This window comes from Capricornis sumatraensis, chromosome 17, assembly GCF_032405125.1.
Source record: "Capricornis sumatraensis isolate serow.1 chromosome 17, serow.2, whole genome shotgun sequence".
NCBI lineage: Eukaryota > Metazoa > Chordata > Mammalia > Artiodactyla > Bovidae > Capricornis > Capricornis sumatraensis.
This window is the reverse complement of record NC_091085.1, coordinates 76738107-76764735: the sequence shown is the minus strand read 5'-3', so window position 1 is coordinate 76764735 and position 26629 is coordinate 76738107. Positions and strand designations below refer to the sequence as shown.

Sequence of the window (26629 nt, the reverse complement as noted above, 5' to 3'; positions counted from 1 at the left end):
ACCTGCGGGTGTTCGCCCAGTTGGCCCTCGGGGCTCTGGTGTGGCCCCTAAGTTCTGCAAACCCTCCCTGCTCGCTCGGCCACACAGCAGGAAATTCGAATTCGCGCGCGCCAATGAGCCCTGCACGGACGCGGCACACGCACCCGCCCGAGTTCACCTGACGCGCGGGGAGGACGCGGGGCGAGAAGCGCCGAGCCCGGGCGCCGTCCTGCGCGCCCTTCCACTCGCCTCCCCTCTCCCACTTCAGCCCTGCGGGGAGGCAGCATCACCTGCACTTTCAGAGGAGGAGGAAGCGGACGCGCCCACAGAGTAGTCACCGACCGGGCTCGGAGGGACGTGCGCTCGGGAGACACGGGCCCAACCTCTCAGGCCGACGCAGCCCGTGCGCGCCACCCCCGCGCTTCCCGCGCCTCAGGACGCAAATCTCGCGCCGGCCCCGCCCCCCGTCTCCACGGCAACACTGCGTGCGTGAGGGACGCCCCGCCCGGGACCCGGAGCTGGCGCAGCCTCAGTGCGCAGAGGACAAGCCCACCCCCTCCCGCCAACGCCGCCTCTCTGCGTCCGAAACGCGAGTTAGCCGCGAGGTGCGTGGAGAGACCGGCGGCCCCACGGAGGCCTCGGTGCCTCTGTGGCTTGCTCGCTTCTTCTCTCAGCGCTCAGCTTTCTACCGCTTTTGGACAGGAGCGGTGGGAGCTGTTTCATTTGCTTTACGATATCGATGTTGGTTTGAACCTGTTTTGAGTGGATTCCCGAGTTCCACTTCGCGGGGCAGCCACTAGAGACGAGCGAGGCTCCTGCGTGGAGGCCGGGGGCGGGGGACCGAAGTCGTCCTTCAGCCACCTCCGGCCTCGCGCGAAATAGGCCGCTCTGGGCTCTCCACGGTTCCCGGTGAGCCGGTACCGACGCGCGCGCATGCGTGCAGTGGGGAGATTGTCATCGAGGACTGTGTGGGTGAGGGCACGTGGTTGCCCAGCCGGGGAATTGAGATTATCCCAGGTTGATATCGTCTCTTAACCATTACTTTTAAAACGTAACTAACAAGTATTAATTATTAGTATCGCGTAAACAGCCGTTAATTTTAAAATTCAGGCCCACTCATCATCTTTTTAACATGGGGATGGGAGACATTAGGTAGGGCATTATTTTTTAATTGAAGAATAGTTTATTTACAGTGTTAATAGTGTCAGGTGTACAGCGAAATGATTCAGGTATGTATTTTCAGATTCTTTTTCAGTATAGGTCATTAAGGTAGGGCATTTTTGTATCCTTTCCTTCTGTGTTTTGTAAAACATTTAAAGCACCTGAGATTTCTGGTGTAGAGCGAAAAACAAAGGCTAGCATTATGAATATAAATGCTTGAGACATTTTACGTTTAAAACAAGAAGAAAATAAGTTGAGTGCTTTGGGATTAGAATCACAGGTAATTTGCATTTTTGCTCTATTTTCTACTTATGTCAGTTTTTGTAATTAAAAGTGTTTAAAAGGAGAAGGTCCATTTTAGCGGGACATGGGACAATCTTTTTATCTGATGTGGCCAAGCACTTTTAAAAATAATTTAGTGACTTTCAAAAATCCTAATTAACACGGTAACTAGTATTTACTTACTGTAAAGCTACTTTTATAAGTATTAATATTTATGTAAATAATGTTTATACAAATTACAACTATCCAGGAAGATAAATCAGTAAGTATGCTTTTTAAATGATTTACTTAGTTTGTCATGTGCATTTACCACCGTTGGTTTTGACTGATTTATGAAGGAATTAAAGCCATTTCTATTTGAATTATGATAAAATAATCAGTCCTCTTGGGAAAGATTAATCAGAATAATGAGATAGTGCAGCAGCACTTGGTGGTGTCAGACTCTTTCAAGTACTTTGCATATTATAGAGTCAAAAATGTAAGGTGCCAGGAAGGGTTTGCTGCTGCTGCTGCTGCTAAGTCGCTTCAGTCGTGTCCGATTCTGCGTGACCCAATGGGCGGCAGCCCACCAGGCTCCCCTGTCCCTGGGATTCTCCAGGCAAGAACACTGGAGTGGGTTGCCATTTCCTTCTCCAATGCGTGAAAGTGAAGTCGCTCAGTCATGTCCGACTCTTCAAATCTTCTCGACCCCATGGACTGCAGCCTACCAGGCTCCTCTGTCCATGGGATTTTCCAGGCAAGAGTACTGGAGTGGGGTGCCACTGCCTTCTCCAGGAAGGGTTTAGGCTCTGCAAATAACTTGCTGTGTGGTCTTCCAGAAGTCCCTTAATAATGCCTTTGTAGTCCTTGAGTACTACAAAATCACTGCAGATGGTGACTGCAGCCATGAAATAAAAAGACGTTTACTCCTTGGAAGAAAAGCTATGACCAACCTAGACAGCATATTAAAAAGCAGAGACATTGCTTTGCCCACAAAGGTCCGTCTAGTCAAAGCTATGGTTTTTCCAGTAGGCATGTATGGATGTGAGAGTTGGACTATAAAGCTGAGTGCCGAAGAATTGATGCTTTTGAACTCTGGTGTAGGAGAAGACTCTTGAGAGTCCCTTGGACTGCAAGGAAATCCAACCGGTCCATTCTAAAGGAAATCAGTCCTGAATGTTCATTGGAAGGACTGATGTTGAAGCTGAAACTCCAATATTTTGGCCACCTGATGCAGAGAGCTGACTCATCATTTGAAAAGACCCTGACGCTGGAAAAGATTGAAGGCGAGAGGAGAAGGGGACGACAGAGGATGAGATGGTTGGATGGCATCACCGACTCAATGGACATGAGTTTGAGTAGGGTCCAGGAGTTGCTGATGGACAGGGAGGCCTGGCGTGCTGCAGTCCATGGGGTCGCAAAGAGTCGGACATGACTGAGCAACTGAACTGAATCCTTGAGTACGTGATGCCACAGCCGTGAAACTTCAAATCCTATTTTCTTGGAACTAGGGAGTACCCTTGGAGACAGAAAAGCCGATTAGGGAAAAGCCCATTTAGAAAGGTGGAGAGCAGTGGAGATGTAATCTCAACTTTATGAGTTGAGGCTGCTCTCAAAATTTCTAGGTTTCTAATTTCCATTTGCTTCTCTGCTGTTCTTGAACTGCTCATTTCCCCAACGGACTGAAACTCGGGAGTCCCCTGATGCCAAACTGTGAAACAAGAATTTGAACCTAAACCAAGATTTCACAAATAATCTATAAGCAGGACAAATCACTTCTCTTTCTTACTCTCTCAAAGGGATTTCCCATACTGATACTTGAAAATCCATTTTAGTTGCAAAGGAGGCATTTGGAGTTACAAATTATCATTCCTGCCAAAGAGAATAACATTCAAAAGCTACAATGAAACAAAGATTTGCAAGCATCTAGCTTACATGCCGAGAAGGCAATGGCAAGCCACTCCAATACTCTTGCCTAGAAAATCTCATGGATGGAGGAGCTTGGTAGGCTGCAGTCCATGGGGTCTCTACTAGTCCGTCACGACTGACCGACTTCACTTTCACTTTTCACTTTCATGCATTGGAGAAGGAAACGGCAACCCACTCCAGTGTTCTTGCCTGGAGAATCCCAGGGGTGGCGGAGCCTGGTGGGCTGCCATCTATGGGGTCGCACGGAATCGGACACGACTGAAGCGACTTAGCAGCAGCAGCAGCAGCTTTACATGACAGGTGAAACGAGCTCACAGATGGCTCTCCTTTAGTAAATGATGGCCTTTATTCCTAGGTAATAATTGTCTCCTTTAGTAAGGATAAATTAAGGCTCTGAGAGGTAAAAAGTAAATTGAACAAGATTCTACAGTACATTAAAGAAGAGCCCGGGGGAAGAGTACATTCTCACTAGGATAGATCAGAGGACCAGGCCTCTATCATAATAGCTACCATGCCTGGAGCACATTTCATATATGACTTGTAATTAAAAATGTGCCTGCAAAGTCTGTGACACTCTTCCTATATGAAAGTGTCCTATCTGAAGGTGTAGTCTAAATCCTCGGAGAAGGCAATGGCACCCCACTCCAGTACTCTTGCCTGGAAAATCCCCTGGACGGAGGAGCCTGGTAGGGTGCAGTCCATGGGGTCGCTGAGAGTTGGATGCGATTCAGTGACTTCACTTTCACTTTTCACTTTCATGCATTGGAGAAGGAAATGGCAACCCACGCCAGTGTTCTTGCCTGGAGAATCCCAGGGACGGCGGAGCCTGGTGGGCTGCCATCTATGGGGTCGCACAGAGTCGGACACGACTGAAGCAACTTAGCAGTCTAAATCCTCTTCCCTTAAATACAGGCCTGGCTTAGTGACTCCTATCGAAGGACTAGATGTGGGATGTGGGGATGTCTCTGGTTGTCCAGTGGTTTCTACTTTGCCTTCCAATGCAGAGGTTACTGGTTCAATCCCTGATTGTGGAGCTAAGATCTCACATGCCTCTTGGCTAAAAATATATATATATATTTATGAGAAGCAATACTGTAACAAATTCAATGAAACCTTTAAAAACGGTCCACATCAAAAAAATCTTAAAAAAAAAAAAAAGACTGGCATGTGGCAGAACAGACAGTGAGTGACTTGGAAGCTAGGCTAGACAGTTTACGACTGTCTGGCCCTCTTCTACCTGGACACTTGCACTGGGAATCTAGCCACCAGTGTGAGGGAGCTCAGGCCACGCAAGAGACCAGGTGTTAAGTGTTCCAGCCAATAGCTTCATTGGTTCCAGCTGACAGCCACCAGCAACCGTCAACCACGTGAGTGAGCCATTTGATGTTCCTAGTGCCCAACCTTACAGCTGAAGCCGAAGGGAGCAGAGACCAGCTGTCCCAGCTAGAACCACCCCAAATTGCAGATTTGGTGTAAAGTAAATGTTGATTTAAGCCACTGAATTCTGGGACTGTTTGTTAAACAGCAAAAGATAACCAGAAGTGTTTTTAATGTCATCTCTAATTCCCACTAAAAGCCTGAAAAGTAGGTACTGCTGTTTCTTTTTGATAGATGAGTAAACAGGTTCCAAAGGTGAAGTAACTATGATTTCACACTGTCAGGGCCAGGATTTAAGAGCTTCAAAAAAAAAAAGGCCTCCACTTCTCCATAGTGGCTTGCGGATAGAAGACTTTGTAAAAAACACATTTTACCCAATATAACAGACAAAAATAAAAAGTTTTCATAATTGTTTTCTCTGCTGCCAAGACTCAGGACGGGAACTCAAGAGCTCACTGCCCAATGGGCTGATTTCACAAGTGAAGCTTAAAGAAAGCAGGCTCATTGAAAGATATGTAGATTTCGCTATCCTTCCAAGAGAAAAATGACGTTTCCCTCCACAGTCACGTATCATTTCATGGTCCCACGAGGCAGAAACGGGCTCGTGAAATTCCTGCAGACCAGGCTCACACGAGATCCCCGTTAAACCTTTCCTCCCAGCACGGCAGTTACTCTCATTGCTCACAGAGGAGGGGAATCATATTGATATTTTTGCCTCTTTGTGGCCCTTGTCTGCCGGTCCCAGCACTACGTACTAAGCGCTTGACATCTGCAATCTCATTTTCAGCCAAAAGCACTTGCACTTCCCCTTCCCGTGTAGACTAAGGAAAGATTCAGGTTACGGGGCGGGAAAGAACATTTCAATGAATGTGTCAGTCGCCCGTAGCTCATTCAAAAGCAACCGTGGCAGTTTTATTAACACAGCAACGCGTAATCTCGCTTATTCCTCATACACATAGATCATTTCAGTTAAGAAGAGCGGAACTCAGTCAGAGCTTTGCCCAACATCACACCACCAAGTTAAAAAAAAAAAAAAGTCGAGGTTCGAACACACTCCGGAAGGCTCCAAGCTCCCAGGTTCAGCCTAACACAGAATCCCGCTCCCGAAGCCTCAGGGTTCTCTGCCGAGAACGGATCGTGCAAACGCAGCAGCCGCCGCGTTCCCGGGTTGCGGCCCCCGACCCACTTCCCGGCCCCGGTTGCCTTCCTCGGACGGCCGCCGGGCGGTGACGGAGGGCTCCAAGCTCCGCCCGTCCCGTCCTCCCCGGCCGCCCCGCCCCGAAGCGCGCGTGGGAACGCGGCGTCCTCCCCGGGGCTGCCCGCGACGACTGCCTGCGCGCATCCGGGAGGGCTCTCCCGGCCCCCGGCCCGGTCTCCACCCGCCGCCGCGATCGCCTCCCGGCCTCCGCCTCCCCGCCGCCGGGCGCACGCGGCGGCCGGCGCCCTGGCAGCGCGCCGCCGTGTTTCCCTTTTCCGGCCGGCAGCGCCGCGGACACCTCACATCCGGGCGCGCGGCGGCGGAGGCGGTGCTGGGGCCCGGGTGCGCGGAGGGAGCTATTAAGGGGGAGGGGGCCGGGGAGGAGGGGCGGAGGGCTGGGCCGCGGTTACGGCGGCTGAAGGGAGACAGCCGGGGCCGGTGGGGGGGCGAGAGCGAAGGCCGCGCGGAGCAGCTCTCGGGCCGGCGCGGGCGGCGGGGAGGGGAGCGGCGGCCGAGGCAACCAGTAAGGGCCGGGCGGCAGCGGCGGGGCCCGGGGCTCCGCGCGCCTGGGCCCGCGGGGAGAGAAGGGGCGCGCGGAGCCCCGGGGTCGCGTGCGTGAGCGCGAGCGCCGGGGCGCGCGCGGGGGTCGGGCAGGGACCGGAGGCCAGCGGGGCGGCTGGCGGGCGGCGGGCGGGCTGGCGGGGCCCGAGCCGCCGGGCCGGGGCGGACGGCGGCGGGCCTGCGCCGGCTCCAGCTCGCAGCGCCGGGGCTGGGGGATTCGGCCCTCCCGCTCCCTCTGGCCCGCCTCCCCTCAGTGAGTACCGTCCCCGCCCTTCCTCCGAAGGCGGCTGCTGGGCCGGGGCCTGCGCGAGAGGCCGGGGGTTGGGGTCGCGGCCCCTTTGGATCTGAAGCCGGCGCTCGCCCCTTCCTTGGCACGGGCGCCCCTGACATGTCCACAGGTGCGGCGGGCCGGGCGAGGGGCGCTGTGGCCCCGTCCCCAGTCCCCTGCCTCCGGTAACAAGGGGCAGCTGGCGCCGTCCATTGGCAAGTGACAGGCACTTTCCCACTGCCCCACTTCCCCGATCCCAGCCCGTCTCCTACCTGCCCCCACTTCGGGAAACTTCCCCACTACCGCCGGACGGCCCTCACGAGTGGCAGCGACCAGTCTCGGTTTCTTTTTGTATTCAAGCTGCTTGAAGGCTGTCCCCTGATCTGGGCACGTTCCGCTTCTGCTTTCCTTAGCCTGTTGATGCTTAGAGCTCTTTACGATAAGAGATATCCAAGTACCAGTGGTTTTGTTTCCAGTGGGTTCTGGTTTATAGAAAGGGTTTTTTAAAGGGAGTCCGAGATAATTTCAGTTTCTTAAACAGTGAGGACTCTTAAAAATTTATTGTTCTCGGTGACAGTTTTGTGCTGATTTCTTCCAGGTGCAAAAAACTGTCAACCAAGGAGCCATGGATAGAAGTGTGGGTGGAACAGAAAATGGAGATGCTTTTCTCGACCTGAAGAAGCAACCCGCTTCCAGATCCCCCCATCGCTATACAAAAGTACGCTTTGTTACTAATGAAATAGTGTTTCTTTATAGGTGAGGAGATTGGTAACATTGTGCAGAAACTTCATTAGTATCGTTTAAAGAGGTAGTCTCATTCTGACTAACTATGTGGACTAAATATTAACTAGGCTTAGTAAAACATTGCTTTGAACTTTTTTTCTGAAAGTACAAACACCCAGACTTTAAAATTTGCCCCTAAGTAGGCTTCCACTGAGAAGAAGGCAATGGCACCCCACTCCAGTACTCTTGCCTGGAAAATCCCGTGGGCTGCAGTCCATGGGGTCTCTGAGGGTCAGACACGACTGAGCGACTTCCCTTTCACTTTTCACTTTTCATGCATTGGAGAAGGAAATGGCAACCCACTCCAGTGTTCTTGCCTGGAGAATCCCAGGGATGGGGGAGCCTGGTGGGCTGCTGTCTCTGGGGTCGCACAGAGTCGGACACGACTGAAGTGACCTAGCAGCAGCAGCAGCAGCCTTCCACTGAAGGCTGCCCAGATCCTCCCTGTGTGAATTTGTGGATTGGAATATGTTGGCACTTCCCTGGTGACTCAGTGGTACAGAATCTGCCTGCCAACGCAGGAGACCAGGTTTCGATCCCTGAGTGGGAAAGATCCCCTGAAGAAGGAAATGGCAACCCACTCCAGTAATCTTGCCTGGATAATCCCATGGACAGAGGAGCCTGGCCAGCTACCATCCATGGGGTCGCAAAGAGTCGGACAGGACTTAGCAACTAAACAACAACAACTAATGTGTTGGCGCACACTTTGTGTAACAGCTGTGCGGCTGACTTACAGGCCGTAGAGGAAGGATTCCAGCTCTGGGATGCCTCACAGACATCAGTGTCCTCTGTGCTGATGTTTCCTTGAGAGCTGAACTCACAGGAGTACTTTGGTATGCTTGCCTGGGGTAACCAGATTTTTTAATTCTTTTTACATGCTGTTATAAAATGGATATGGACTCAAGAAAGTAAGACTTTAATCATATTTCCCTTAGCTGAAGACTTGTGGTGATTTCAGCTCCTTTAGATACCTGCTTTTCCTGAGGTTGTCGGGGGAGGAATCACCTCAAGGTCATGTGTTTATTGAAGCTATTGCTTCACTGTCTTGTGGGCTACTGACCGTTTCTGAAGCAGTTGATGAGAGCATTGAATTCTTTCCTGGTTCCCTGAAATGTTTTGGGCTGTAGAACATTAAATGTGCTTGGGACTGCTGGTGGGAAGAGTTATGCCCCAGTTGGGCCTTGTATCTGTTACTTCCCTTGTATGAGCCCAATCAAGGACTCTAATGTTGTTGTCCCAGGCTTCCCAGGATGCTGACTGGTTCGTGTTTTAAACTCGGGCCTTCTGTGTGCACTGATGCTGCTGCTTTTAACTAGCTAATTTTAACTCTCTAAAAATGAATATTACTTCAGTAACACTGGGTACTTTAATTACTTGATAAAATGCCCAATGTTATTGGAGTAACATTCATTTTTAGCATAAAAAAAAAGTCTTGAGGACAAGAGTGTTTTCACTTGTAAAAGGTTTTTGGTCAGTTTCTATCTTAACCCAATCTGTTTTGGCATAACAGAATATGCAGCGATAGAAAGCACGTGACTTCTTCATTCAGGTTTGGTTTTCCCAAATATAGTTTGTCTCAAACCTGAGAGTGCTTGAGTAGTATTTCACAACTTAAATTCATTACCTAAAATGTTGACAAGTGAAATCTGAATGGAGAAAGGCTTATTAAAAGAAAGGAAAGTGCTTTTATAAACTCATGTGAATTCAGGTCTCCCAGTTCTTTTTGAGAAAAAGTTCTGACTGGTACATTATGTTGTAGAATCCAGGCATAGAAGCTGTTGAATTATTTTCAACACCTTGATTAGAGGGTAAGGTGTATATTTCATTTTTAAAATGTATATCCATCTTTATGAATGTTATTTTTAGGAAGATGATATTATAATAATATTAAGATATTATTAATCTCTCAGTGTAGAACTTGTGAGTGTCTACAGTAAAGAATAAGAAGCTCAGTATTGCCTGTATTTGACAGTCTAGCCTCAGAATTCTGCCTCAGTTAAATAAATGTGCCTTAAAGAAATTTTTTCGGTTAATGATTGTTTAGATTCAACGGTCTCTACGCAGGTTACTTAGAAATAGTTGTACTTTCCGGCTCATGTAAGAGTTCTTAGTTAATGACAATTATAGGGGCTTCCAGGTGGCGCTGGTGGTAAAGCATCTGCCTGCCATTCCAGAAGACACAAGAGACACGTATTCGATCCCTGGAGTAGGAAATGGCACCCACTCTAGTATTCTTGCCTGGAAAATTCCATGGGCAGAGGAGCCTGGCAGGCTTTGCGGTCCATGGGGCTGCAAAGTGTTGGACAGGACTGAGCGAGCACGCACACACACAATTTTAGGGTCACGATTGGGTAGTGTTGGGGTATTAGGTTAGTGCTTTCATATACATGTGTATCAATACTCTGGTAGTTTTATGTAGCGTTTGAGGCAAACTCAGCCTTTTTTCTTTCGAAGGAAGTTTAAAACAGTTCTGTGTTCTTAGCACTATAGTAAATGGTCTGTTGATTCTACTCCTGGAATGATATTTGAGCCATCCTCCTCCCTATCTACTTATTGGGACCAAACTGTTGGAATAAATAAAGCATTTAGTGATGTTTCTGCCTCTCTTTAACCAACTCTTTTAATGAGACTTTTTAACCAACTCTCAGGTGGGGCCCATTCTGCTGGCCCACGGACCATGCTTTGAGTAACAGGGCTTTCGTCTTCCGTGGGGAACCTGAAATATGGTGTTGATGTTGTCGAGGGACCCAGGTGCATAGTTACTCCTCAGGGTTCAGTTAGTGTCTGCTGTGCCTCCATGCATGTCTCAGGAACTCATGTAAGAGTCACACTGGGAATTTTCAGGCCTCCTCCTAAGCTTCAGTGATTATTAATTTGGATGGTTATAAGTAGGCTTATTATATCACTTGCTATTTTGAGGGTTTTGAGCCCTTAATGTGTAAACCTACTCAGATCCATTTTGCTAGATTGGCATTTTCCTAAAATCAAAAGCTATGATTTGGTAGTATTTACATGGTACCTTTTTTTTTTTGAGTGAGTGCATTATGTTTAAGGACTTTGGAAAGTTATAGAGTGGGATCCCACATCAAAAGTCATGGATTAAAAATGGTTTAGACAGTGGTTCTCAAAGTGTGCTGCTTCAAGTAACGTTTAGTGAAAAGTAAAAGTGTTAGCTGCTCAGTCATGTCTTACTCTTTGCCGCCGCATGGACTTTAGCCTGTCAGGCTCCTCTATGGGATTCTCCAGGCAAGAATACTGGAGTGGGTAGCCATTTCCTTCTCCAGGGAATCTTCCCAACCCAGGGGTTGAACCTAGGTCTCCCGCATTGTAGGCAGATTCTCTACCATCTGAGCCCCCAGGGAAGCCATGGTTTAGTATCATCTGGTAAAGTGTTAGAAATAAAAATCTCGAGCCCCATCTCATAGGCATTGAATCAAACTCTAGGGGTAGGGCCAGCCATCTCTGGCTGAATAACAAGCAGTTCAGAGAATTCTGACTCAGATTCGGGTTTGAGAACCATTAGTTTAGAAAACAGGAGGTAGTGAGGCTTACGAGTGGAAAAAGTTGGGGACTCATTGAGCTGCTGCTTACCTTCTTCAGAGGTCCTCTTTTACCAGTTCTTGAGATGTAGTAGCTGCTCTTCAGTTAGTGATAGCATCTTTTGCCTGAAATACAAAATAGAAATGCTTGGGACTGTCTCACTGCTCAGATCCTTGGTTTTTCTTTCTTCCAGTGAATAAACTTGATTCTCTTAGATCAGAGTATTACATGCTTTGTACTGTTCCTCTTTTGCTCCTGTAGCTTGCCACAGACCCCTTAATGAATGCTGTCACTTGCCAGTTGGACAGGGAAGAAGAGCAGAGGACACTTAGAATATTCAGCATGATACTGACCAGTGTTAAGCATGCATGTTAAATCTACCACCTGAAAAATAGGTGTGGGATTATCTGAGTTGCCTGTGTGCTCTTCATTGCCTTGACTAGTTATAAACTGGCACCCTTTGGCCAGGGTAAGGATCTTTAAAGGAAACCACCCTGATTTGTGGCCGGTGGGCGGCTGGCTACAGTGGCACAGCCATGTTGATGTCTTGGTCTTAGGTTTTGTTCTGTTTGTTTCTCTGTGCACGTGCGTGTTTGGTTTGCCATGCTGCATGGCTTGCAGGATGTTAGTTTCCCAACCAGGGATTGAACCTGGGCCCCAGCAGTGAAAGTGCTGACTGCCCGGGAAAATCATTAAGAAAACAGGCAAGCAACTGAAGTGGACTGCTTTGAGTAATCATTCTGGCCTTCTTAGAATCAATTGCGAGACTTGAAGTCAAGCCTTTGAGAATACCCTTTGATTTAAAGTCTAGGTTGAAATCAGTAGTCAGATAGTCAAGTGTTTACTCTACCGAGATCTCGTTCGACAGCTTCATGGGTACATCATAAATTGAGATAATAGGTGGCATTTCAGTGAGGCACTAAGCTGCAAACTTTTAAGCTAGCATAAAAATAGGGCTGCTTGTTTATATTGGGGAAGGCAGAATTACAGTACAAAAAATCATGATACCATGTTAAAGTTTCTGCTGTCCAGAAAACCTAACTGGAAGTTCTTAGAGGGGGCTGACTGATACCACCGCAGACACTGTCTTGCTAGTGCTCTTTCCTACCTGTTCCAATTCTGAATCATCTGGAAAAAGTCAGGATTCACGGTGCCCTGCCCCCTTGGGTATCCTCTCCTTGCTCGTGGTGGGAACTTCTGGCTAGATAAGGAGCCAGTCATTTCACAATGGGAAACTGGGACACAGACATTTGTGGGCAGGGCCTTTGATTCAGGAAAGGTGCTCTGAGAGGAGCTGGCCCAGGGGAAGCCTGCCCAGGGAGCTGGCAGTTTGTTCAGGGTTCCTCATGGTCTCAGTGGACAGAGACAAACCCAGCACTGATGACAGAGCTGCTGGGAGGGGTTGGGTGCCTTCTTTCATCCTCCGGGAGAACCAGTGGAGAGAGCAGGGGGCCACCGAGACCCGCTGCCTGGTTTGGGACCCCCACTCGGCCACTCACTTAACCCGTGTTGCCTTCGGCCATATTCTCAGCTCTCTGACTCTCGTCCTTGTCCTCTGTGAAATGCAGAGAGAACAGTGTCTGCCCCATAGGATTTTTGTGGAGAATAAATGAGAAAATGGATGTCAAGTGCTTAGAAAAGTGCCTGACACACAATAAGTGTTAGAAACAGCTTATGATATAATAAGGGTAGGGAGAAGCACTGAAAGGCAGCTTCTTCAGATACCGACTTCAGACCCACACGCTTACTTTCTGTGCGTCACAGTAACCATCTCCATTTTAATATGAAACCATAAAGCAGTATTGCAGATACAGTGCTTCTACCCTAAAAATGATTTTCCTAAGTTTCTTTCTGTACTTATTTACTTGCTTACTTCATGTTTTACATTGCTTTTATCAGTCACGTTTAAAAGCCAAGGTTTATTTTTATTGTGTTGGCCAGATCAACAGAAAAAGCAGGCTCTCCAATTTTTTTTCCTATTTCCATTTTCTTATCTTCACATGAATTCTTTCAGTAGAAGAAAGTGTGTGCATCAAATCAGCTGCCATTAGAGGCTTGTGTTGAATCCAGGTGCTGCGTCCTACAGGGCCCTACAGGATCTAGTTTGAACCCTGACCTGCTTGTAAGACCTGCTCTGAATGGTGCCCCTTCAGCAGACTTCATGAGTGGGGGATGGGGAAGTGAATCCCACACACCCTGTGTCGGTCGTTTACCATTGCCCGGCTGTCACCTCTGGATGCCAGTACCCCATTGCTATTTTTAAAAGCTTTCTAAGCCTTTCAGAAAAGTCATGTGACTCACAGATTGAGATATCAGGTCAGTCAGCAACCATCTGAGAGCCTCATGGGCCAAGCCCAAAGTTAGTGGGTGTGTGGAGGGTGGGGACCAGGAGAGGAGGTCAAAGAGGGACCCAGCCCAAATGCTGTTCCAGGGACATCTGCCCTCTTCAGGAAGAGCAGGCACACAGGTGAGGTACTGGGTCACTTCCAGGGCGCTTGGACAGCTAACAATGGAATAGAAATATCCACGGTAGTTGTAAACACTCGAGCTTCGGGGGCTTCCCTGGCAGTCCGGTGGTTGGAACCCCTCATCCCAAAACCGGGGGCATGGATTTGATCCCTGGTTGGGAAACTAGGATCCCTGATGCCACAGGGCACAGCCCCCACAAAAAAAGCCTGGCCATATTACTCGTATGAATTAAACTCAGCTCACAGAAGTAAAGAACATCTCTCTAAGTGACTTGTGTGAAATTCTGTCAGATTGTCAACAGAATGCTTAGGATTTCTGCAGAAACTGTATAAGGTTTAACTATTGCTTTGGGCTTATATCATTTGATTTCTACTTTAATTCTGATCACTGAAAGTGGGTGCCCACGTTAGTAGTTCCCAAATAGATTGTTTGGGAAAGCTTGACACATTTTCTTTAAGGAAGGCTGCTAAACCTGAGAATACGTTTACACTTCTATGGGCCTGGGATCTTAGGGAATTAGCAGCGTATTCTTGCCCAGTCAGGTTTTAGTCACTTATGCGAAAAAGTAAGGTCTCAGATAATAACTCCTCTCTTGACCAGATGATCGTTTCAGTAAATCTGTCCACGATGCAAGTTTCTGTAGGTTGTCAGAACTCTACAAAAGGGTAATCTCCCATCCCCTCCTGAAGTACTCATAGCAAAGGAACATACTCAGTTCAAAATGAGCACTCTGAAGTATTCTGCTTTTCGCCAAACTTGAAGCTTTTCTCTGAAAGTATCCCAGAGAGATTCCTTTCCAGAAATAATTGCTGTTAAGAACTCCTGAGATGGAGAGTTCAAGAAGGCATCTCTTGAGAGATTGGAGAGCAGTGGGGCCAAGGGACAGCAGTCGTCTGCCTGTGCTGGCCACTAAGCCCGGCACACAGGAAGTGCTGTGTGGACAGTTATGAAAGGGCAGACTTCGTGTTGCCTTAGCTGATGGCTCCTCTCCTCCCCACTCACGTGCTGGGTCCTCTCAGGCTGGGAAGCCGCCTTAAGCCACCTGAGACATTGCTGAAGGTTGGCAGGTTTAACTCTCTAAATCCCACGAGGAAGGTCTCATTTCTCCCCAAACGCTGGGGTGGATGTTGGGCCACATTTTGAGAAACGTGTTTGGTTTAAAGTGCTACTTCTTGGCCTCCTAGGGTCCAGTGGGGGTCTTTGGATTGCCAGTGGAGCTGAACACTTATTGCAGAGATTGCACAAGTGTGTTCATGTGCGGTTTCCTTGATGCTGGGAGACTGGTTTTAGAAGGCCCTACTCTCAAGAACGGTGTATAGTTTGACCTAGATGTTTAAAGATGTTACGGAAAGATGTTATTTCCAGCAATTATTACAATCCAAAAATTGTTTTGTTTTCCCAGTTCTTGGCCTGTTAATAAAGTAAATGACTCTTCATCCTCTGTAGACAGGTGGACTGTGTTTTGGCCATTGCATTTGGTCAGAGGCATACCCTGGCACGGGTGGCGCTGCTGGCATGGTTGGTGACCATGTGCACCAACCTTCGTGCCTGTGACTGTGTGCATGTAACTCCCCTTCGCGCTCTTACATGCCTGTCAAGTTTGTACAGTCACTTGAGCGTTCACACCTAGTACGTGCCAAGCATATAGTCAATAGAGAACTAGAATAATATGGGAGAGAAAGGTAAAACCTTTTTACCAATCTGAGCTTCTTTTCTGTATCTGAGAGTCGTTGCTGTTTATTAATCCGTAATTAGAGTGATAGATCTGTAAAAAGAGAGTAAAACATTAACCTTTGCTAACTGAACCTCTTAGTTTGCTTAAAATTCTTTTGTTCTTGAGATAGAATTCACATACATAAAATTCACCCCTTTTAAAATATACCGTTTAGGGACTTTCCTGGTGGTCCAGTGGTTAAGACTCTGAACTCCCAATGGAGGGAGCATGGGTTCGATCCCTGGTTGAGGAGCTAAGATCCCACATGCAGTGTGTCCAATAAATAAAATATTTTTTTTTTAAGTACCATTTAGTGCTTTTTAGTAAATTCAAAAAGTTGTACAGCCACCACTACTATCTAATTTGAGACTGTTTTCGTCTCCACAAACACAAACTGTACCCACTGGCAGTCACCGCCCGAAGTTCCCTTCCCCCAGCGCCTGGCAACCATCAACCTACTTTCTCACGCTGTGGATATCCCCAGTTTGAAAGTTGCGCGTAGAGAGAATCACACAGTATGTGGCCTCTTGTGTCTGACTTCTTTCACTTAACATAGTGTTTTCAAGGCTCATACTGTATCAGAACTTATTCTGTATTATTGCTAACTGTTGCGTTGTATAGGTTTATAATTTTTCAGTTCTCTTTGGTATGTAACTAGGATGGGAATTGCTGGGTCATGTGTCTAACTTTTTGAGGAACTGCCACCATTTTCCACAATAGCCACACAATCTTCCATTCCCATCAGCAGTGATAGAAGGCTCCAGTTTCTCTACGTCCTTGTCAACACTATTTTCTTTTCTCTTTTATTTTTAAACAGCCGTCCTGGTAGACGTGAAATGGTATCTCATTTCAGCAAACAGCAATAGTAGTAATAGAGAACACCTATTACTTGGGCTCCCTGTTATTTGGAGTTAAAACATTTTAGAGCCACACTGTTTAGAAACTTTGTGTATTAAGAATGTACCTATTTAAGGATGAAGTACGTTGCACTTGGTTTAATAGTATGCTGGGGCTCTTTAACATTGGATTTGTGGGTGGTGACGTGAGGGGTGGGTACTCATCTTTGGGCTGCTTCAAACAGCAGAGGATTGCAGGGTTTTCTCCCTGCAGTGTGTATATAAGTATTTCCTGTATTGCAAGGTCCTTCCTGTCTTTACTGGAAAATGTTTCAAGCCCTCTTGTTGGTAGGATTTCTGTGCTGTTACATCTTCTGTCGCCGTAACTACTATTGGTCCCCTCACCACCAAGCTGTGTCCCTCCTGCCTTCCTGACGTTGTTCACCACACAGATTTCACTGGACCCCACCTGCTACTGCCAGTTTGCAGGTGGCATGTCAGTGCTTTGACAGTTTTTTTCAGAATTTTTAGTGGCCTCTAGACATTTTCTTGTATTTGGGATTCTGTTTGTCTCAACATTCCCAATTTTTCTAGGTATTTCTACCCGATTAATAAGACACAATTCATAAGTGAATCATAAATAAATGTAAACGCCTGATTGATATCGTGGTATTAAAACTAAAATGTCTTCTTATTCTCAGGCATTTTGCTGTCATGGAGAAAACATTTAGGTGCCTCAGGTGTGTGACGACACACATGGCATGCTTCTGTGCAGTGATTCCTAAAGGCTAAGAGAGTAGCTCTGTCCCTCCATATTCACCCCGAGACAGGGGAAGCGGTGATCAGACAAGCAGCAGGTGTTCTGTTGAGGCCTGTGACAAGGGTGTTGGAGAGGCCCTGGTACAGTGGTATGTGCTTTTTTGCAAAGCAGTTGTAGCATTTTACTCGTACTGAAAGTTTGGGAATTGCTATTTTTAGTTTACTCTGAAAATGTTTATATAAAAAGGCGGCAATGGTTTTGTGTATATGCGTCTATATGAGCAGGTGCGTGTGTGTGTATAACATCAGTTCAGTTGCTCAGTCGTGTCCAACTCTGTGCAACCTCGTGGACTACAGCATGCCAGGCTTCCCTGTCCATCACCAACTCCCGGAGATTGCTCAAACTCATGTCAATAAAGTCGGTGATGCCATCCAACCATTTCATCCTCTGTCATCCCCTTCTCCTCTCACCTTCAATCTTTCCCAGCATCAGGGTCTTTTCAGATGAGTCAGTTCTTCGCATCAGGTGGCCAAAGTATTGGAGCTTCAACTTCCGCATCAGTTCCTCCACTGAATATTCAGGACTGATTTCCTTTACGATGGACTGGTTGGATCTTCTTGCCATCCAAGGGACTCTCAAGAGTCTTCAACACCACAGTGCAAAAACCATCAGTTCTTCAGCACTCAGCTTTATTTATGGTCCAACTCTCACATCCATACATGACCACTGGGAAAACCATAGCTTTGACTGGATGGACCTTTGTTGGCAAAGTAATGGCTCTGCTTTTTAATATGCTGTCTAGGTTCGTCATAGCTTTTCTTCCAAGGCGCAAGCGTCTTTTAATTTCATGGCTGCAATCACCATCTGCAGTGATTTTGAAGCCCAAGAAAATAAAGTCTGTCACTGTTCCCATTGTTTCCTCATCTATTTGCCATGAAGTGATGGGACCAGATGCCATAATTTTACTTTATTGAATGTTGAATTTTAAGCAAGCTTTTTCACTCTCTTCTTTCACCTTCATCAAGAAGCTCTTCAGTTCCTCTTCACTTTCTGCCATAAGAGTGGTGTCATCTGCATATCTGAGGTTATTAGTATTTCTTCCAGCAATCTTGATTCCAGCTTGTGCTTCATCCAGCCTGGCATTTGACATGATGTACTCTGCATGTAAGTTAAATAAGCAGCCTTGACGTACTTCTTTTCCAATTTGGAACCAATCTATTCTTCATGTCCGGTTCTAACTGTTGCTTCTTGACCTGCATACAGATTTCTCAGGAGGCAAGTAAGGTGGTCTCATATTCCCGTCTCTTTAAGAATTTTCCAAATTTTGTTGTGATCCAGACAGTCAAAGTCTTTGGCATGGTCAGTGAAGCAGAAGTAGATGTTTTTCTGGAACTCTCTTGCTTTTCTATGATCCAGCAGATGTTGACAATTTGATCTTTCATTCCTCTGCCTTTTCTAAATGCAGCTTGAACATCTGGAAGTTCTCGGTTCACATACTGTTGAAGCCTGGCTTGGAGAATTTTGAGCATCACTTGGTTAGCGTGTGAGATGAGTGTAATTGTGCCATAGTTTGAACATTCTTTGACATTGCCTTTCTTTGGGATTAGAATGAAAACTGATCTTTTCCAGTCCTGTGGCCACTGCTGAGTTTTCCAAATTTGCTGGCATATTTGAGTGCAGCACTTAAACAGCATCATCTTTTAGGACTTGAAATAACTCAGCTAGAATTCCATCACCTCCTAGCTTTGTTCATAGTGATGCTTCCTAAGGCCCACTTGACTTTGGACTCCAGGATGTCTGGCTCTGCTGAGGGATCACACCATTGTGATTATCTGGGTCATGAAGATCTTTTTTGTACAGTTCTTCTGTGCATTCGTGCCACCTTTTCTTAATATCTTCTGTTTCTATTAGGTCCATACCATTTCTGTCCTTTATTGAGCCCATCTTTGCATGAAATGTTCCCTTGGGATCTCTAATTTTCTTGAAGAAATCTCTAGTCTTTCCCATTCTATTGTTTTCCTCTGTTTCTTTGCATTGACCACTGAGGAAGATTTTCTTATCTTTCTTGCTATTCTTTGGATGTCTGCATTCAGATGAGTATATCCTTCCTCTTCTCCTTTGCCTTTAGCTTCTCTTCTTTTCTCATTTTCCACCTGGAAGCAAATGAGGATACCGAGTTACCAAACCTCGAATTCTTACACCATTCTCACTTAAAGGAGCTTGGATTTCTCAGAGAAATGGCTGACTCTAAGACTAGGACAGGATGGGTACATGTAATGCAGAGAGTAAAAATGTGCTTTTTAAAAAATAATGGGGGACTTGCCTGGTGGTCCAGTGGTTAAGACTGTGCTTCTGCTGCAGGCGGTGCAGGTTTGATCCCTGGTTGGGGAATTAAGATCCTGCTTGGCAGGCATCACGGCTTAAATAAATAAAAATTCAAAACGATGAGGTGTGTCAAAAGGATACCGGAGCCAGTTTGAAGAGGCTCTCAGTTTGTGCATCAAAATAGTTAAGGAGAGGGATTGTGACTGTTAAGGACACGTACACCAGATACATGGTATATGGGTGTTTGGGATGCTTTTTTTCCCCTTGCAATTTCACTATTCAATAAAAAGAAAATCTGTCCCTTGTACGTTGGATTCTGATGCGTTTAAGACTAGTCAGGTTAGCTGAACATTTTATATAAGCCTGAAGCTACCATGCCTTATCAGCGTTCAGTGTGTGGAGCATATTATTAGATGGAAGTTTATGAGAGAATGTGTTTTAGCAATAAACTGATCGCTTACATCATTTGCCAATTACGCCTGAGCAGCTGTTGAGAACCTTGAGCCAACTTTGTCCTTTCAGGAGTAAGCCAGGGTGTAAATAAGCAGTAAATAAGCAGTTCTGTGTGAACTGCTTATGTAGACACTGAGTTACTGGTAACAAAAGTAAGTTGAAAGTATGTGACCCAAGAAATATTGTTCAATATCACCATATGATTTCTCTTTCTAGGAGGAGCTCTTGGATATTAAAGAACGCCCTCATTCCAAACAGAGGCCTTCGTGCCTCTCTGAGAAATACGACAGGTATTTATGGGGGTCAGCTTCTTGTTACACCAAACTTAGTCAATTAAGAGTTGTGTTGTTTTGCTAGAATTAACAAGTGGGGAGATTCAGGGGTAATGACGTTGGGTTTCCACACGGATACGTTGCAGGGAAGCTCGAACGTAAGTGGCATCCCGCTGCACTGCCTTTTTTATCGGCTTCATTACTGATTAGCTAAAATCCAGGGATACAAGCTGCAGGGAACTCCAGGGACCCCTGAACCAGTTCCCTTTCAACTAACGGGTGTTGAAACTAAAACTAGAAAATGCCTTGGTCAAAGGCGCGTAGCCACAAAGAAGAGCTGACTTGAGACAGGAGCCCCAGCCAGGGTCTTCTCTCCGCCAGTGATTTTTGCACACGCTTTTGAGGGTCCTTCTTCAAGGGCCTGCCTCGGGTAGGACGGTCAGTAGAGCTCTGAGCCTTTTATCAGCCCCCTCCCCGCCAAACAGGAGAACCATTAGGCTAATCAGATTAGCCCTTTTGCATCTTGGGCTCCCTCAAAAGAAGTAGAAAGCTTTGGTTTGAGAAGGCCATAGCTAACAATGGTCTGAAAGTCTCTTAGAATAACCCTACATTGCATTTCTTATAGTTATCTTAAGACTCTAAGGTCACTTAAATATCAAGGTAAATACTTGATATTGGCCCACATTTTTTTAAGAATATAAAGTGTTTAATTATTTGGTTAAAATAGGACATGCTTTTTTAAAATTTTTGTATATGGACAGTTCATAGGGGTGCTGAATCTGGACTCCACACCACTTACCCCTGGTAAGGGTGATCCTTGAATAATGGCTTTCCCAACTGGTTAGTATTTTTTGCTGAGTCTCAGATTAGCTGGAGTTTTGGTTTTTGGGGTTTTTTTTCTTCATTAAAGCTGTAATGGGTCTTTTATGCCTCAAGTTGAATTTTCTTGTTATAGCTATTCCTTGGCATACAATACTTGTACTTGCTTTAATCCTGAAATAGAGACATTGTGCCTAATCACATTGATAATGATGAAAAAAAGAGACAGAGAAAAGGGCTTCTCATTCTGCTATTTCTTTTGTCTCAGAGAATTAAGATTTATTGGGTTCTTACACTCCAAGTGATCCTTGATAGGTAATACCTCCTTATGAGGAGTTTGAGACCTAGAAGTTCACTGACTTACTGAAGAAACATTGCATTGCTCCCTGCTGTGTGGCAAGCAGTGTGTGTCAGGGGCTGTCGATCATACCATCATCCTGGACTGTGGGTCTGTGCCAGAATACAGATACTCCTGAGAGCCTGTTGTGACCACCATGACAGGTTGTGAAGGACAAGAGGAGGGTGCGGTGCTAGTGTGCAGCACAGCCTGGTCTGACCTGGGGGTGCAGAAGTCCTTTTTGCACAAGGCTGAAGGACATAGCTCAGTAAGGGGTCCAGAGGTCCCAGTCAGTGGTGGCAGAGCTGGAGTTTGGTTCCAGATCATTAGGCTCCAGAGCTTCTGCTCAGCACACGGCACCACCTGCCACCCCATCATTAGCATGGGAGTAACATTATCAGACCTAGACTACGCACCTTCGACGGAAAACCCAAGACTCCCTAAAAATTCTGGAGGACTATACACCAAGCATTCCAGGAGCTGCTTCTAGTGAGAGGATTGAGGGACTTTTTCCTCCCTGTACTAATGTTCAGTAAACTGAGTAATCAATATTTAGGGAGCATTTGTTTGTATAGGACAGGGGTAGATACACTTACTCACAGACCACTGCTTTTCAAGTCTGTTGCTGTTACATGAACAATAGCAAAGCACTGCAGAATTTGTTAGTTGTTTTTATTTCGAAAGAGGGAGCCGTTCTGATGGCCACCATGAAGCTTTACAGTAGAAAGGGGTCCCATAACCTGTCCTCTGCAGTAGCAGAAGGTGGACTGCCTGTGTAGTTTGTGGCGCAGGAGCTGAACCATGGTGCCCTTTGACTTGCAGTGATGGTGTCTGGGACCCTGAGAAGTGGCACGCCTCTCTCTACCCAGCTTCAGGGCGGAGCTCACCGGCGGAAAGCCTGAAGAAAGAGCTGGACACGGACCGGCCTTCCCTGGTGCGCAGGATAGTAGGTAAGCAGTCTCCAAGAGGTGGGAGCCACGCTTTCAGAGGCAGTGCCCTTCGCTTATGGCTTCATCTGTAGCTGTGAGAGTGTTAGGCCTTGGGAGAAAGTACCGTTATCAGAAAACTGACTTAACAGTTCATCTATGATTACCTGGCAAGTAAAATCATAGCCCTCCTGTGTGGCTGTGGTGAGTAGATTTGCTTTTGTCTTCTCTGAACAGTAAAAGAGCAAAAGTTCTAGATTTTGATCAAACTCAGCTTATCATTTATTAAAGTAGATCATGCTCTTGGTGTCAATGCCTAAGAAAATTGTGCAAACCCACTGTCATAGATTTCCTTCTATTTTCTTCTAGAACCTTTGTAGTTTTAAGGGTCACATTTATGTCTGTGACCCACTTTGAGTTAATTTTTGTATCACAGTGTGATAGCAATGTGAAGATAAGACATGGATAGTCAGCTGTTCAATACCATTTGTTGAAGAGAAACTTTAACTTTTAAAGTAGTTACTGTTTCAAATACCGACACCTACTATAGTTTATTAATTGACGAAACATTTGCTAATAATTATACAGATAAGAATTTAGTCAGGGCACTTCCCTGGCCGTCCAGTGGTTAACACTCTGCGTTTCCCCTGCAGGGGGTGCATGTTTGATCCCTGGTCCGGGAAATCCCATGGACAGAGAAGCCTGGCAGGCTATGGTCCAGGGGGTCACAAAGAGTTGGACACCACTGAGCGACTGAACACACACGCGGGGACTAAGATCCTGCGTATCATGCTGTACAACCCCAAAAAAGAAAGAATTTAGTTAAAAGGATTGTAGAGATTAATCATGGAAGGTTATTGATTATGAAGTACACTTCTTCCTCCAGAGAGATGAAGCCAAAGGCCCAACCTTTGTTAAAAATACGCGAACTCTCTGGCTGTTTCAGTGGTGCCTCTTTCCCAGGACCCCAGTGGCCACCAGTTGCGGACACACGCCCCACCCCGGGAGGAGAACTGCCCTTGCTGGTTCACCTGACTCTCTCTTTCTGGCGTCTTTGCAGATCCACGAGAGCGTGTGAAGGAAGATGACTTAGATGTTGTTCTCAGCCCACAGAGACGCAGCTTTGGAGGGGGCTGCCACGTGACGGCAGCCGTCAGCTCCCGGCGCTCGGGAAGCCCGCTGGAGAAAGACGGCGACGGGCTCCGCCTGCTTGGCGGACGCAGGATCGGCAGCGGGAGGATCGTCTCTGCTCGGGCCTTTGAGAAGGATCACCGTCTCAGCGAGAAGGACCTGCGAGACTCAAGAGACAGAGACCGCGAGAGGGACTGCAAGGACAAGCGTTTCCGGGTTTGTCTCCCAGATCCTCTGGCTCCTTGTGTGCGCTGCATTTATTCCAGTTCACTCGGTGATGCTGGGTGAACACGGCCCATTCTTAGTCCAGAGGGAGGAGCCGAGAGCTGGGGTGGGGAGCAGCTTCATCGCACTACCGAGCATCGCTGAGCTCATCAGGACTTGGACTGAGGTAGAAATGCCTTGACCAGAATCTTACTTTTTATTTTGCATTGTGTACTTTTCCAGAGGGAGTTTGTGGATAGTAAGCGTGTCTTTGGTGAGCGTAGAAGAAACGATTCCTACACAGAAGAAGAACCAGAGTGGTTCTCAGCTGGACCCACGAGTCAGTCTGAAACCATTGAGCTGACGGGCTTTGATGATAAGATACTGGAAGAAGACCATAAGGGGAGAAAAAGACCAAGGCGACGAACAGCCTCTGTGAAGGAAGGTCAGCGAAACCTCTGGGAGGGACAGCTCACTGTTCCGAAATGAGACGTGTTTATAGCTGGCTTAACCGCACACTCAGAGATAGGCAGCAGAGTTAGGAGCGGCGCGTTTTTAACAGTGAAGCTGCTTCCTGTGCGTGAGTTCACTGTGTAGGCTGTGTGTCTGTCTCCTTGACCTGTGTCTGCCTGCAGGGCTAAACAGAACAGCCTCCCCCACCAGTAAGAGCACTGTGTGCACGGAAGGGCCCCCAGAGGTAAGAGCATGTGATAGAAATAACAGGGGTCTCGTTTATTGAGCACGTGTATACTGGACACACGATCAGCATTTTGCCTATAGAATCCTACTTCTAACAACCCCGTGAGGTAGATACTGTTGTACCCATCTTACAGATGAGCAAATGGAGACATAGGTGGCTCCATAGCTGGACATTGAGGAAGTGAGCAGTGAAGTTGAACAAGATGCTTGTGCTTCTGAGCCCACCTCCCTCACCGTGGTGGTAGGCCTTCCTAGTCAGCTGTCACTTGGCTTCTCCCAAACTCACTTTTTCAGGCACCTCCCTGGCTAAACTGAAGAAGCCAGAGCTGAAGTGTGAGGGATGCCTGCTGCAGGGTGGGGCTTATAGTCGTGTTCAGGGCGGTGACCAGGCTGGTGGTCTTGGGAGGAAGCAGTGAAGAGGCAAGTGGGCAGCATGAGAGTCTTTGCGGCTAAACTGCCTTTGAGAGATGCTTTTGTCTTGTCTCAGGTAGGCAAAGGCAACACCACCAAGTGTAATCTGTTCACCTAAAAGATCAGGCCTCTGGTGAGAAAAAGCCAATCTTTTTCTTAACTAAGATGAAATACGAATTTCAGCCATTCCTGTATCAACAAGGAAGGAACCAAAAGTAGCGAAATATCTCAGTGTCACCTCCTCAGCTCACAGATGCAGAAAGAGACAGGCCTGGAAAGAGGTAACAGCGGGGGCCCGGCCCCGTGGGCTTAATGGCAGAGCCTCAAGGAGAATCCGGGGTTCCCGGCTCGGTCACCCCCAGTGGTTAATTACCCTAGCGACCGTCTTTAAGATGAACATGTCCTGTAGTTGCGTCTTGGCTGCAAGGATGAAAGGATGGGGAGGGCCATTGAGTGCCTTTGAGCCCTTTTATGTGTGTATTTTAGCTTTCCGTTGAACTCAGCATGTCGAGTTCTTTGCAGGCACGTCACAGTGCTAGGAGTATAGCCGTCAACAAAACAGATGTGTTCTTTGCCTGCGTGGTTTTAACACAGTGTGTGTTGAGCACCTGGCATATAGGGCCCAGTGCTAGGTATTGTATATATGGTGACCAATGAAAGTTTGAGTGTGTATTGCACTTAAAAACAGAAAAAAATTATCTGGAAGAAGGAAATGGTTAAAGCCCTCCGTTGATAGAAAGTTTTAATTTGTGTTCTCTCTAATGAAAAATCTGTATTCATTCTGTATTTCCCTGGCTGCCCTGTGGTTAAGACTCCTCCACACTTCCACTGCAGGGGGCGTGGGTTCGATCCCTGGTCAGGGAACTAAGATAATCCCTCATGCTGCATTGCAAGGCCAAAAAAAGAAAAGTATATGTTCATTCTGAAATATGAGAAAACCTAACCTTTAATTGTCTTTCCTGGGTCCCTGGCTTTGGAGACTATCGTAATAAATGGCCAGTTGTGTTTGCTAGAGCATATTCCTACCCACTCTCAGTTGTTAGACCCAGTTCACTCTCAAGCTGGCATAAAATTACACACAGGGCACTTTTGCCGCTTGCAAAGCCCATTCATCTGTTAAGAGATGTTCTCATCTCCACACAGGAGAACTGGAGAGTCATTAAAGCTCTTTTGTGAGTACTTGAACTGATTTCAGACTCTGCTGGCTCTCACCGTGAAGTAGGCAGACAGGCTCCGGTGGGCTCGATGAGTTAGAAGCACTGCTCTAGTGGAAAGGACACAGACTTGGCACTGATTAGGCTGTTGTTTGCCTTTTCTAGGGTTGGTTTCTTTGTCTCTAAAATGAGGACACTACCCCCACCAAAGTAGCAGTTTCAGTTAAATGTCGTCAGCCTCTGCTGTCTGGCAGTGAGTGTGTGCTGGCCCACTGCCTTGTCCGAGGCACGTAACTGCCGTCTCGCTGGGGCCTTAGGCCCTCAGAAGGCCCGGGCCCTGAGCGGGGGCACCTCTGCAGAGGCCCAGTGCTGCCGTCCGGGCACAGCGCAGAGCACGGCGTGGAGGAGCGCTGCCGCTTCCACCACCTGACAGCATCAAGAGCTGGGTGAGCAGGTGGCCTCACCTTTCGGTTGCTATAGCCCCGTGCCTCGCTGTCTAGCTTTCTGAAGTGTTGCTGGAACCAAAGCAGATGATACCACGTAGCCTCTCTTGGTCTAGAATATTATCCTGGCTGAGTGATAACAAGACTGCAGGCCTGTTGGGGCCTTTCGAGAGGGGATGGGCACTCTTTCTTTGGTAGTCTTTTTTTTTTTTCTCCCCCTAGGAGGACTTTGTATCTGCTGTGATCTTGAAACCATAAGCAGCTCTTCCATAGGTGCTTTTGTAGGGAAGGGCTTTGGGAGCTCTGTTCTTCAGATTAAAAAGTTGAGTTTCCTGTATCTCTCAGTGCATTTATTTTAAAAGAAAAAAAAAGGGTTTGTTTTTATCTGAAAGATTTTGCTTTATGCCCATCCTCTGGCTAAAACTAAGATGTTAGCTTCCCTTATCTTCCCATCCTCACAACCGGACCAGGTGCTGCGCAGTAAGGCAAAGCTGATGAGTCTCATCAGACTGTTAATATAGTGTGATATGTACTCTGAGAGATAACACAAACATTATAGAGAAGGCGGTGATTAATTTTGTGGTAGGGTAAAACTGGGTAGGCAGGGCATACTTCCCAG

The 26629-nt window shown here is 47.0% G+C and overlaps 1 protein-coding gene across 2 annotated transcripts in view; it reads left to right on the top strand.

Moving 5' to 3' along the window:
- Positions 1 to 7359: 7359 nt before the first annotated feature.
- The window catches only part of EIF4ENIF1 (eukaryotic translation initiation factor 4E nuclear import factor 1), a 38298-nt gene continuing 19028 nt past the window's right edge, over positions 7360 to 26629 (top strand). The window contains exons 1-5 of one of the 2 annotated variants that reach the window (XM_068989709.1): positions 7360 to 7452; positions 19831 to 19904; positions 21865 to 21992; positions 23029 to 23315; positions 23547 to 23748. In XM_068989709.1, coding sequence (XP_068845810.1) covers positions 7360 to 7452; positions 19831 to 19904; positions 21865 to 21992; positions 23029 to 23315; positions 23547 to 23748 — 784 coding nt within the window. The remainder of the gene's footprint in view (positions 7453 to 19830; positions 19905 to 21864; positions 21993 to 23028; positions 23316 to 23546; positions 23749 to 26629) is intronic. The other variant, XM_068989710.1, reaches the window with a different exon arrangement.